This window comes from Psammomys obesus, unplaced genomic scaffold, assembly GCF_907164565.1.
Source record: "Psammomys obesus unplaced genomic scaffold, mPsaObe1.curated_primary_1811, whole genome shotgun sequence".
In the NCBI taxonomy this organism is placed as follows: domain Eukaryota; kingdom Metazoa; phylum Chordata; class Mammalia; order Rodentia; family Muridae; genus Psammomys; species Psammomys obesus.
The window spans coordinates 23,211,076-23,222,373 of NW_026596034.1; the positions used below are offsets into that span (position 1 = coordinate 23,211,076).

Here is an 11,298-nt window from a genome sequence, read left to right on the forward strand (position 1 = left end):
GGCTAGCCTCGTACTCAGAGATCCTCCTGCCTCTGCTTCCCAGGTGCTGGGATTACAGGTGTGCACCTGGCTTCTTGGCTAGCTTTTTCTCTACCAGGTTCACATTCACCAGCAGCACATCCACCTGAAGCACTCCTTTGGTCCTTAAAGATCAGTCTCTCCTTAGGGAGGTCCTGCAGGTCTCCTCTACCAGTGTGCTGACGCCTAACTCTTGATCCATCTCACCCAACAGCTTGGTCCTCTCCTCTGCCATGTACTTCTGTAGCTCCTCACTGCCCCGGCTGTGTTGTTGCCAAGGCAGGGGCATTCTCCTGGCTCAGGAATGCTCTTCTCAAAAGGCCACGAGAGTCGACAATGGCCACTCTAAGTACCTCAATTTCTTAACACTGACCTTCAGGAGTTTCAAGCTCAACTTGGCGGGAACTGGCAGTTTCAGTGCTGAAGGAGAGCATATCCTGAGCAATGGGCCCCACGGTCATCTCACTTCTAGTTCCTCCCTGCTCGGAGTACTGTGCAGTGCTTCCAACAACTCCACCTCTGTTCGCTGCAAGTGCCATTCTGGTGCTGTGCTTTGTAGTCCTGACGTTGCTGTGGCCGCCTGATGACCTCCTAGTGCAAAGCTGGCTTCTCTGGGCTGCCACCAAGTCCCAACAACACAAAATGCAAACAATGTCAGCTGACAAGGCAGCCGCCATCCTGTTGCTGGCAAACATGAACGGCTGCTTTTGGCATTGTCATTTTCATTGCCCTTGGAGATTGGCTTTTCTGTTGTTTTCAGGTCAAGAATTTTTTATTGCACTTATCAAAATAAAAACTCTTACATAATGCTGGTGTGTCCATTGCTATGACAAAGTACCAAAGTAAACTTTAAGGAGGAAAGGTTCATTATGGCTCACATTTTTGGTCTATAAATTGACTCTGTTTCTTAGAAACTGCAGGAAAGCAGAGTTAGAGGAAGCCAGGGACACAACATACCCCTCATGACCATGTGCACAGTGACTAACTTTCTTCAGCTGTGCTCTGCCTCCCAAAGTCTGCACTACTTCCCAATGAGTCTCTTAAACCATGACTCTACCAACAGAGCTGCTTCTCCACTGATCGTCCGGAACCATCTCCTACCTGTCAGAGCTGCACTAGGGACCAAGCCTTCAACACATGGGTGTTGGAGTTACAGTTCAGATCTTTAAAACAAAAAACAAAACAAGACAACAGCTGGGATCTCAGAGCCATGTTCTCTTGTACTCAGTAAACCAGCTCTTTAGTTTTAAAAAGCCAAGTGGTATCAGTGGAATTCAAAAGTAGAGTAACAGGCTAGCAAGATGGCCTGGGAGTAAAAGGTACCTACTATCAAGCCCCATGACCTGAGTTCAATACTTGGGTTCCATGTGGTAGAAAAAGAGCACTGTCCTACCCCCAACTGTCCAACTTCCATATGTGATATCACCATTATGAGTACATATATACTCAAAAATTAAAAATGTTGATTGAAAAAATTTTCAAAAATAAGAGTAGGTTGTCATAGTTGACTCGATTTGGCAAAATGAACCACTTAGGCCACTCCGATACTACACATGCTGGATGGCTTATTTTCTATTGTAAAATGAGTCTCATATTCTTCAAATTATTCTAAAAAAACAGAAACAGAAGAATAAGTGAAGACTAACCAAAGCTTGTTCCCTCAAATGCAAGCATATTGGATGGCTAGTAATACAGGGCTGTTGTCAAAACCAAAACAAAGACAAGCAGAGAGTAAACTTACCTGCCGTGGAACAGAGAACAAATGGAATGACAGCAGCAGCCCTCTCATCCCATTTATTAAAGAAACAGTAAGAAAAGATACAATGCAGGAAAAACACCAACCATCCTTCACATCAGGCTGAACAAAGCACAGTGATTCTCCCTTTCATCCCTCCACCCCCACCCTAGTTCCCCAATTCCCATCCATATCAGTTTTAAGTTTTGCAGTTCTTTGATTGGGAGTACCAGTGGAGAGGGAGCTGGATGATCGAAGGAACCTTAAATCTGGCCACCTCTAATTCCCAGGAGAAAGGAGTTGCAGGCCCAGACAAGCAGAAATGTGGGTCTGTGCTGTGGGTGTCCAAGCCCCCAGGGAAAGGTCTGGCAGTAGAACATGACCAGGTCCAGGATGCCCAGCCAGAGTTATTGAAGTGTGGCCTGCTCACCAACGCAGCATCACTTGATAGCAAGTGAGCCGACCTTCCAGTGGTGAGCGGGGAAACAGGACCTGCAGGCCAGTGTATCCCTGAGGAAAAGTCCACGAGAACAATTCAAGAAACCAGTAAGAAAAAAGGGGCAGAAAGCTGTGGGACAAAAGCACAGCAGGTTTCCAGAAGGCCAGCGACCCTTTTTCTTGAGGCCAGGATCATCCCTACCTGCCATAGTCCGTGTCTTCAGTCAAGAAAAAAAGCAGAGGAAAAAGAAGGCTCACTTGAACTTGAGCCCCAGCTATGTTCTTCAGACTGTAGCTCCACATCTACCTTTTTATCTAAAAGACAGGCCTAGCCCAGAACCACAGTGCTTGAAAAACAAAGTGGCCCTGGAAGAAAAATGGTAATTAAGGGGGTAACATCCCATTTGGGTACACTGCAGCCATTGGACCCCCTGGTCTAGGGAAAGCAGCTGGATTCGAGCCAGGGAGGCTGCCCACCCTAGGAAATGGGACCAAAGTCTTAACTACAGGGCCATTCATCCTTGGGAAGGAAGCTGGGTTAAGACCCAGGGACCCTGTTGGCCTCGCAAAAGGAGCTGGGTTGATACCCACCGGGCCAGCTGGAGAAGAGCCCAGGTGTCCAGCAGCTGACCTGGGGAAAGCAACTTGACCTGGGCCTAATGGACCAGCAGACCTCGGGAAGGCAGCTGGACCTGGACCAGCGGCCCTTGAAAAGTTAGCTGGGTTGGGGCCTAGTGCCCCAGAGGCTCTTGGAAAAATTGCTGGATTTGAGCCCTGGAGGCCAGTGGGCCTCTGAAAGGTACCTGGATTTGAAGCCAATGTGCCAGAAGACTGAGAGAAGGCAGACGGGTTCATTCCTCCTGATCCTGTCCCCCTTGGAAAGGCTCCAGCATTTACCCCCATGGGGCCACCTGGCCTTGAGAAATGAGCTGAATTAGGGCCCATGGGGCCAGGAGCCCTTGACATGGGAGAGGGATTTGGCCCTGGAAGGCCAATTCCTCGGGAGCTAGGACCTGTGTTTGGGCCTATGGGGCCAGGTACTCTTGTCATGGTGGATGGGTTTGTGCCCATGTTTCCAGAAGCCTGTGAAAAAGCTGAATTTGCTCCTAAAAGACCTGCTGCCCTCAGAATGGGGGCAAGATCTAAGCCTTGAGGTCCAGCCATTCTTAAGTTAAGACCAGAACCTGTACCCAAGAGGCCACCCGCTCTGGTATCCAGATTTGGGCCTGGGCCTAGGCCACCAGCTCTTGGGTTGGGCCCAAGGCCTGGACCTAAGCCACCAGCTCTTGGGTTGGGCCCCAGGCCTGGGCCTGGAAACATACCCGACCTAGGGCCTGGGTTTGTACCTAAAAAGCTTGATCGCAGGTTTGGACTTGGTCCAGGACCCAGGCCAACTGGCCTAGGATTGGGAGGACCAGTCCCAGAGGACAAAACACCTGCCCTCAGGTTGGGTCCACAACCAGGGCCCATGGGGCCACCACTTCTAGGGTCAGGACTCGCTCCCAGGAGCCCACCTGCCCTCGGGTTGGCCATTGGACCAGGGCCAGGAAGGCCTCCTAATCTGGGGTTAGACATAGGCCCTGGGCCTGGAAGAGCCCCTGTTCTAGGGTTTAAACCTGGTCCTGGTCCTGGTCCCAAAAGGCCACCTGGCCTTGGGAAAGAAACTGCACCTGTGCCAGCGGGATTCATCCCTCTTGGAAAAGAAGCCATGCTTGGGTCACGAGCACCAGCAGGAAAATGCGCTGGATTCGATGCCAATGAGCCTGATGAACTTGGAAACGGAGTTGGATTCCTTGGAAATGGAGCCAGGTTTCCACCAAGAGAACCCGCTGCCACAAGAAAAGGATCTGAGTTCACACCCATTGGGTGGCCTGTGTTCATAACAGGCCCTCCCTGTGGTCCCAGGGAACCGTCCAGCCGTCCTCGAGGTGGCAACGGAGCACGAGTCCAAGGAGTTGGCCGCTCTCTAGGGAAAATCCGGGGTTCTTTCATACTTTCTTGGGGACGTTGGTGATAATAGGCTTGGGGCGAGTTTTGAAAAGGATCTTGTTTTTGATGAGTGCTGTCACCAAGTACCGGGTGCCAGTCTCTCGACCAAGCTCATCACAGTCCTGCTCCCCAGGAGTGTGTTTGACAAGGACTGCGAAAGGTTTCTCCAGGTGGATGATTTTCCCATACAGGATATGATGCCCCACGATCAGCACAGGGATTCCCTTTGGCAGAACAAGAAGGAGATGCCTGAGGTTGAGGGCCAGGCCATTCCTCTCAGGTGCCTTTTAAAGCTGCTCTTGGCAGCAATGCTGGCACCTCCAATCCCTGGTCTGGCTCTATCATTGTTAAAAACCATATTGGGCCATCCACCCTTGTGCCCTTTTTATTCTTTCTAGCCCCATGTAAAGAGCATTTCTACTCATAGGATCCTTGCAGATTCTCCAAGGCTCCATTTCCCTGCTACTGCAGAAGTAGGAGGACAGCAAGCAGATAGCTCTGCAGACTGGCTAAACCTGGAGTAACAAACCTGAGGACAGCCCTCACGCTGGGTCCTGGGAGCACCACCTTGGTGTAGCTTGCTTTACTGAGGCACAGGCAGGGAAAGAAAAGCCCCCTCACCTCAGTGGTGTAATGGAGGTCTCCCAGGAGGTTTCCAGCTAATCCAGTGCTGTAGCGAGCCTCGATCTCCCCCTGTAGCTCCATCAGCACCCATTCTGCCAGGCCTCCAGCCCCCGCACTGCAAGCAAAGGGCTGGCGGTTACAATATTTTTGAACGCTGAAGGAGAGTAGTGTCCTACACCTACACCACCATCAGAGGCCCAAAGGAACTCTCTGTTGGATACAAGTTCTTAGGAAACTGGGCAGTTCTGGGAACTGAAATATTTTAATGCAAATATTTATGTAAAATATACCTGAGACCCCTAATTCCTCCAGAAACCAACAAAGCCCTTGACATTTAAGCTAAGTAAAATCTTAAAACGTACTCACCTGGAAATAACAATTTGCACCATGAGCCTTCCTTCTTTAAAAACCAACTGAAAAACTAGAGAAAAAAGAAAACATACCTTTTAGGGCAGCAATAATTATAGCTAATATTTATCATTTAATTGTGTGACAGGTACCTTTTTCCCCTTTAGAGAGAATCTCTAGTCCAGGCTGTCCCTGAACTCTCTACGTAGCTTAGGATGAGCTCAAGTTTCTAATTCTCCTGCCTCTACCTCCAGCTTACATGTTGCTAGGGACCCAACCCAGGGCTTCACACATGCTAGGCTAACATTCTATCAACTCAGTTTTATACTACCAGCCCAATCTGTGGAAGGCACTCATAATTCTAAGTGCTTTTAAACATGTTATTATCCTAGCAATACCAAAAGGGCTGTTTTCTTGCTGATTCTGAATATATATATTACAGCTGTTAATGACAACTGTTGGAGTGGAGATGGTAAGGTGGCTTCTTTTTCTTTCTTTTCTTTTGAGATAGAATTTCACTATGTAACTGTGGCTTCTTGGAACTGTGTAGACCAGACTGGCCTCAAAGTTACCAGAGATCCATCTGCCTCTGCCTCCTGAGTTGTGGGATTAAAGGCATAGGCCACCACACCTGGTAGTTAGCTGATTTCTAATGTGACACTCAACTACAGTTATCACCCTTCGCTTAGAGGCGGGGGAAATGCCTACACTTTCACGTTACACAACAGCGCCACCAGGTGGCAATTTGGAGTACCCTAAAAGCTTGATACTACCTGGCTGCATTTGCCCTTGTGTCTGCCATTCTGAGGCAGACTGAGATTGGATTGGGGGACCAAAGCTACGGTTTCTTGTTGTCTTTTGCATGAGTGTAAAAAGCCATGGCGTAAAAAGTCAGCAGGTTTTATACCTGTACTCAAACTCAGCAAAAATAATAATCAGGACTTTTTTTTTTTTTTTTTTTTCCTGTTTAAGCCAACTTCTTGCAACACAACCAAAGCTGGCCTGGTACTCGGTATGGTATACTCTTAACTTAGCCTCCAGAGAGCTAGGACTACAGCTGGCCATCAGCATGTCATGCAACAGGCTTCTTTAGCAATTATCATCACTGTGGGCCTCCAGTTGGTGTATGACAGAACCTCTCTCCAGAGCACCAAATACACTGTGTCAGCACCTAACATATTTGATTTTTCACTATGGACCACATGCTATGCACATATGTACATGGTATCGCAACCAACATGGCAACTCTGATAATAAGCACTTATTGTTTATTATTGCAGGTGAGGCTACTGGGTGATATATAGATCAAAATCACATATTCATATGTGATACATACTCAAATGGAGTATAGATAGTAAAGCCAAGACAGGAAACTGGGCCATCTAGTTACTTAATTTTCCTTTCCCAAAGGACAAAACCAAGTGTCAGCAAGAATGAAAAGGAATCAAGAAATTAGCCAGGCAGTGGTAAGATACTTAAGTGCTTTTCACAACAGCAAAAGGTCACCAAGACTAGAACTTTGAATAAATTAGGTCTCTGTACCCAAACAGGTTGTGGCCCCACTAAGAAAAGGCAATATATCAGCTTCAAAGGCAAAGACTGTTGTACATGTAACAGACTATTCACAGAACCTAACCTAAGTAGTTTTTTGAAACAAGGGCCATGTTTGACCTTGCAACCCTTCTGTTTCAATCTCCTGAATAATGGATTAAAGGCACGTGGCAGTAAGCCTGCTTCCAAAGCACTTCTGAAGTAGAGGAATCCAAACTGAGAAGGCTGAAGTTCAGGTTCCAGCTTGTAAAGTGGAAAGCTACTGTATGATCACACAGGTCACTAGATGACTAGGGGCTAACACCTAGATTATGACTCACTAGTATCATGACTAAATATTACACATGCAAGATTGTTTAGACTCACATCCTATGGAGAAGAGCTAATTTTTTAGATTGTGAAGCAAGCAATTCAGCTTTCTGACACTCTATGATTATAATTCACAGAGTATGCAATACACAGGTTGTGAAAGGCCAATGCTGCACAGACGTCTAAGGCAGAAGGCAAGGAATGACATCTAATGTCTTTCATATTCACACATGCATAGATTCACCTTACACATAACAAAATACCATACTTCCTGAAAATTCATTCCAATTTTTATGTGCTTTTTAGCAACAGGAATGAGATGCGTTAGAGGCAGTGTGAATGCAAGGTATTTTTAGTGCATTCTTTGCTTCCTGGACAGTCTCCTATCAGAATAGGAATTCACAATAAACTAAGAAAAGCAGACATCTGACCTCTGAGCCAGGGTGGCACTTGCATACCAACCCATGCAGCTTCAATTGAACACATACATCTTTATATACAGAGGCAAGAAGCGTTGCCTGAGTTATTTCTATTAATACTGGCAAACATTTGGCAATGCCAGATAGAAAACAGTAATATTGTGGCCCACAGCCTGGCCATTCGGTTGCTGTACCCCCATCAATCCTGTAAAACCTGTCTTACGCTAAATCTAATTGTGTGGTTTACAAGTATATAAGAAGAAATGCAAGCCCTGTGTGTCAGTCTAGCTTATAGGCACCTGTATATTGATATTATATGTATGTGGTTTGTGTTTATGAGGGTATATTTACCAAACACTGGGGAGTGTTTAAATTCTCTTTAGTAAACTTCAAAATTCTACTTTCAGGCCTTAAAATTTTAATACTTTTCTTGCGCCTAGAGCTCACTAGATGTCCGTAGGGTTAAATTAAGTATTGCTCTGAGGATACAGCTGATGGAGGTGACAGGAGAGGACCATGTAGTCCAGTTAGCATACAGTTTATTCAAAAGGCTATGAAAGGCCTGGTGTGGGGCTATGTGTCTGTAATCCCAGTACTCGGTAGGCTGAGTCCCTTCCAGCTACATAGTAAGACCCTGTCTCTAAAAACAAAGATGGGTATGAGAGTGACCATCTTAATCTGTACCTACTTCCTAGTGAATAGCAGGAGAGGAAAAAAACAAAACTGAATCGGTGGAGGTCAAGTATAGCATATAAGCAAGCAGAACACCTATAACTGAAAACATGAAATGCTTCCAAATATGGGGGAAAAAAACACATAGTATCAAATTTCAGGATTTTTCAGTTTTCTCAGTTTAGGGATGCTCATCTGCCAAGCCTATGCAAATACTCCAATATCTGAAGCACTTCTAGTGTGAAATTTGAATGATGCTTAACCTGTTACAAGCCAAATTTTGTTAATAGTTAACAAAGAACAAAATTACAATGAAAATTCTCTGTTGGCATCCATTTCTCATTGGTCTAGGTTGGTCTAAGATCTGGCTTCTTTAGAAAGCAGTATAAAAAGAGCTCATATCAATAATCTTCTGGAACACTTACTGGATCACCTCATTTCATCCTGACAACCAGCTGGAGTTAGACATGGTCATCACCCTCCTTTACAGATAGGGAAACGTTTGGAAAAGCTAAAGGTTAAGCAACTGGGCCACTCAGTTAATAAATAGTAAAGCTAGATGTGACCCTAACCACTCTCTAGTACGGTCCTTCTGTGGTCCTCTCACTAGCCCCTCCTCATAAGAACTCTGAGATCCAGCTGCCTTGCAATTGGTCCCATTCCCTTACACAACTGCAAACAATCTTGTCCCCTGCCATGTAAGTAGCTAATAATCCAAGCTAATACAACAAAGTAGTTAACAATAAGCTAGCTATTATCCTTTCTAAGTTTAGGGGTTTTTTTACACCTTTAAAAATGATACACTAAACCCTCTGCCCCTCATAAGGGAAAAACAAGCCAAGAGGGCTAAGGACTTTTTTGCCATGGGCTCCACTTTAATCTTTGTCCAAATTCAATTCTATCCTTTGCTTTCTAAATCATTACATATTAAAGGATTACTAATGTCTTAGAGAACAGCCTGATCAATGACCCTCATAATAGTTAACTTTCCAAGACAAAATGTGGTGTATGTACCTAATCACACAAATAGAAAAACAAAGGATTATGACTCAATGATTTGATCTAATTATACAAAATCTTCTAAGACTAAATGATGTTTTATAAATGTCAATTATATCAACCTGGTTTACAGATGGAGTTCCAGGACAGCCAGGGATATACAGAGAAACCCTGTTTCAAAGAAAAAAGAAGATTCAAGTATAATGTATCTAAACATTTTGTGTTACCTTTGCTTTTGCTAATAGGGACTGAACCAACATATAAGACAGACTCCGGCTCTCCAGTATTTTTGGTTTTTCCCATTTTAAAGGAAATCTGTTCTAACGCTTCAAAACTACACTTTAACATTCATTTCTTTAAAAATGGCTTAATCATATTAAAGTAAAAAATTAAATATATTTCTTAGTGTATGTGAATTAGAATACCACTAATGCCAAATGTTTACAATGGACAAAAACAGCCTATAAAACATTAGGTCAGCAAAATCACTTTTATATAACTGGAAAATAATTCAAACACTACAGTCAGGATTTACCAAACTGCCTCAGGGATTAAGCTCTGGAAAGTCATTTCTCTAAATATGACAACTATTTCTCTATGTGCCTTTCTGCCAAATGAACAACCTCTGAAGTTTTATATATGACTGAATACAAATCACTTTTATTACCAGTGTCATGGTGGTTGTGTGACTGAAGGGGATGTTTGATACTAATTTCTAAGGAGGCCTTGTCTCTTGATAGGGTTGTTACTAAGTCTAAAGTACTTTAAATGAGACACTTGCTCCTCTCCAAAAAGGGGCTGTGGAGGGAAGATGGAACTGAATGCTTCCAAACTGTTCATCAGTGAAGAATGTTTTCAAAACGTGTTTAGACACTATGCATACACGTGGTCCGTTCCCATCACGTGGTAGGATTCCACCATTGGAGGGAATCAATTACTGTTATTTGTAGACAATAGGTAGAAAAGATGGCTTCGGTTGATTTGAGTTACTCCGGTTTTCTCCATCTTCTGCTACACTGCCACCCCACCTCACCCTTTCTTCCTCTTCCTGACATCACAGCCTCCTCCCCCCAATCCCTTCTGGCCGCGCGGCAGTTGTGGGGGAGGTTCCCTCTTTGCTGTATTCTTCTCCCATTTCTTCTATCTCCTCCACCCTTGGACCCCCTCCCACTCTTTCAACTGGACAGACTCTTCCTACTAGTAAAAGCCACCCACTTTCTGCAACTCCCTTCCCCCCCCCCCCGTTTCTCCGACTCCCTTCAAACTATCCCAGACTACTATTGGAACCGTTTTACCTCCCTCTACCGCTCTAAGAAACTATCCCTGCTTTCCTCCACAGCCCCCACCGTTCTTCAAATCCCTCACCCTCCTCCCAAAGATTCCTCTTTCAACTACCTTCCTCTACCACTCGATACTATCTAAAATTGTTCCCAGTACCCCTTCTCTAGGACACCACCCTCCTCGATTCAATCCACCCACAAAGCATCCGAGATCACTCTGCAACCCCCCTCCAAATAATGTCTCCCAGCAGTTCCCTCCTCCCCCAGCCATGATTTAAAAAAAACATAGAGCCCCTGGAACAAGCCTCACATTTCTGTCAGTTCCGCCCCAACCTCCCCCCTTTAAGACTCCTGCTGCCATTCCCGCTACTTTCTGGGTTCCAAGTCCGCTCGACTCCAGCAGGCCTCCCGACCGGGGACTGAGCCCCTTTCCCAGCACGTACCTCGAGGATCCGGCCCGCGCCGCCCCCTGCTTCGTCCTCTGCCCGCGCTCCGCCAGCCTTTCCGCCCTTTTCCCACTCCACCCAGCTCGCTCGCTCGCTCGCTGGCTCCCTTCCTTCCGTCCTCGCACCGCTCCCCGTCCCCATGCTCCCCCGGCTCGCGTCGAGCTGGCCTCGGCCCTCGCAGCCCTCCAGCTCCCTGGCCCGGCATGCGCCCCTCCCCCGCCCGCTCCCCGCCCCTCCGCTCGCCATTCTTCTCCCGGAGCCGCGCGCCCCGCCCGGCCCCGGCTCCCTAGCTGGCCGCCCCTCCGCGCTCTCGCCCGGCTTCCCGCCTCCGGCCTCACTCCCCGCAGCCTCCCGCGCCCCCCGCCCGCGGCCTGACCTGCAATGGCGGCCGCCGAGCGCGGCGCCGCGCGGCCAACGGGCGACAACCGAACCTCCCGCCGCCGTCGCCGCCGCCGCGAGCATTGCCTGCG

The 11,298-nt window shown here is 46.7% G+C and overlaps 2 protein-coding genes across 2 annotated transcripts; both read right to left on the reverse strand.

The window, feature by feature from the left end:
- Nucleotides 1-1,797: 1,797 nt before the first annotated feature.
- Derpc (DERPC proline and glycine rich nuclear protein) lies at nt 1,798-4,183 on the reverse strand. The gene has a single exon (XM_055621258.1). It carries the CDS (start codon nt 4,181-4,183, stop codon nt 2,576-2,578), a length of 1,608 nt encoding a protein of 535 aa, XP_055477233.1. The 3' UTR covers nt 1,798-2,575.
- On the reverse strand, nt 4,180-11,288 carry Chtf8 (chromosome transmission fidelity factor 8). The gene is made up of 4 exons (XM_055621259.1): nt 11,205-11,288; nt 5,171-5,225; nt 4,802-4,919; nt 4,180-4,404 (listed from the first exon to the last, which is right to left on the reverse strand). Exons 2-4 carry the CDS (start codon nt 5,191-5,193, stop codon nt 4,180-4,182), a joined length of 366 nt encoding a protein of 121 aa, XP_055477234.1. The 5' UTR covers nt 5,194-5,225; nt 11,205-11,288.
- Nucleotides 11,289-11,298: the final 10 nt, after the last annotated feature.

Excerpts from the sequence above, each read along its gene's own strand:
- Derpc (XM_055621258.1), bottom strand. The coding sequence starts at position 4,183 with ATGAAAGAACCCCGGATTTTCCCTAGAGAGCGGCCAACTCCTTGGACT.
- Chtf8 (XM_055621259.1), bottom strand. The coding sequence starts at position 5,193 with ATGGTGCAAATTGTTATTTCCAG. Across the intron at positions 4,920-5,170 it reads GTGCAAATTGTTATTTCCAG|TGCGGGGGCTGGAGGCCTGG; the intron begins GTGAGTACGTTT and ends CTTTGCTTGCAG. Across the intron at positions 4,405-4,801 it reads ACCTCCATTACACCACTGAG|GGAATCCCTGTGCTGATCGT; the intron begins GTGAGGGGGCTT and ends GTTCTGCCAAAG.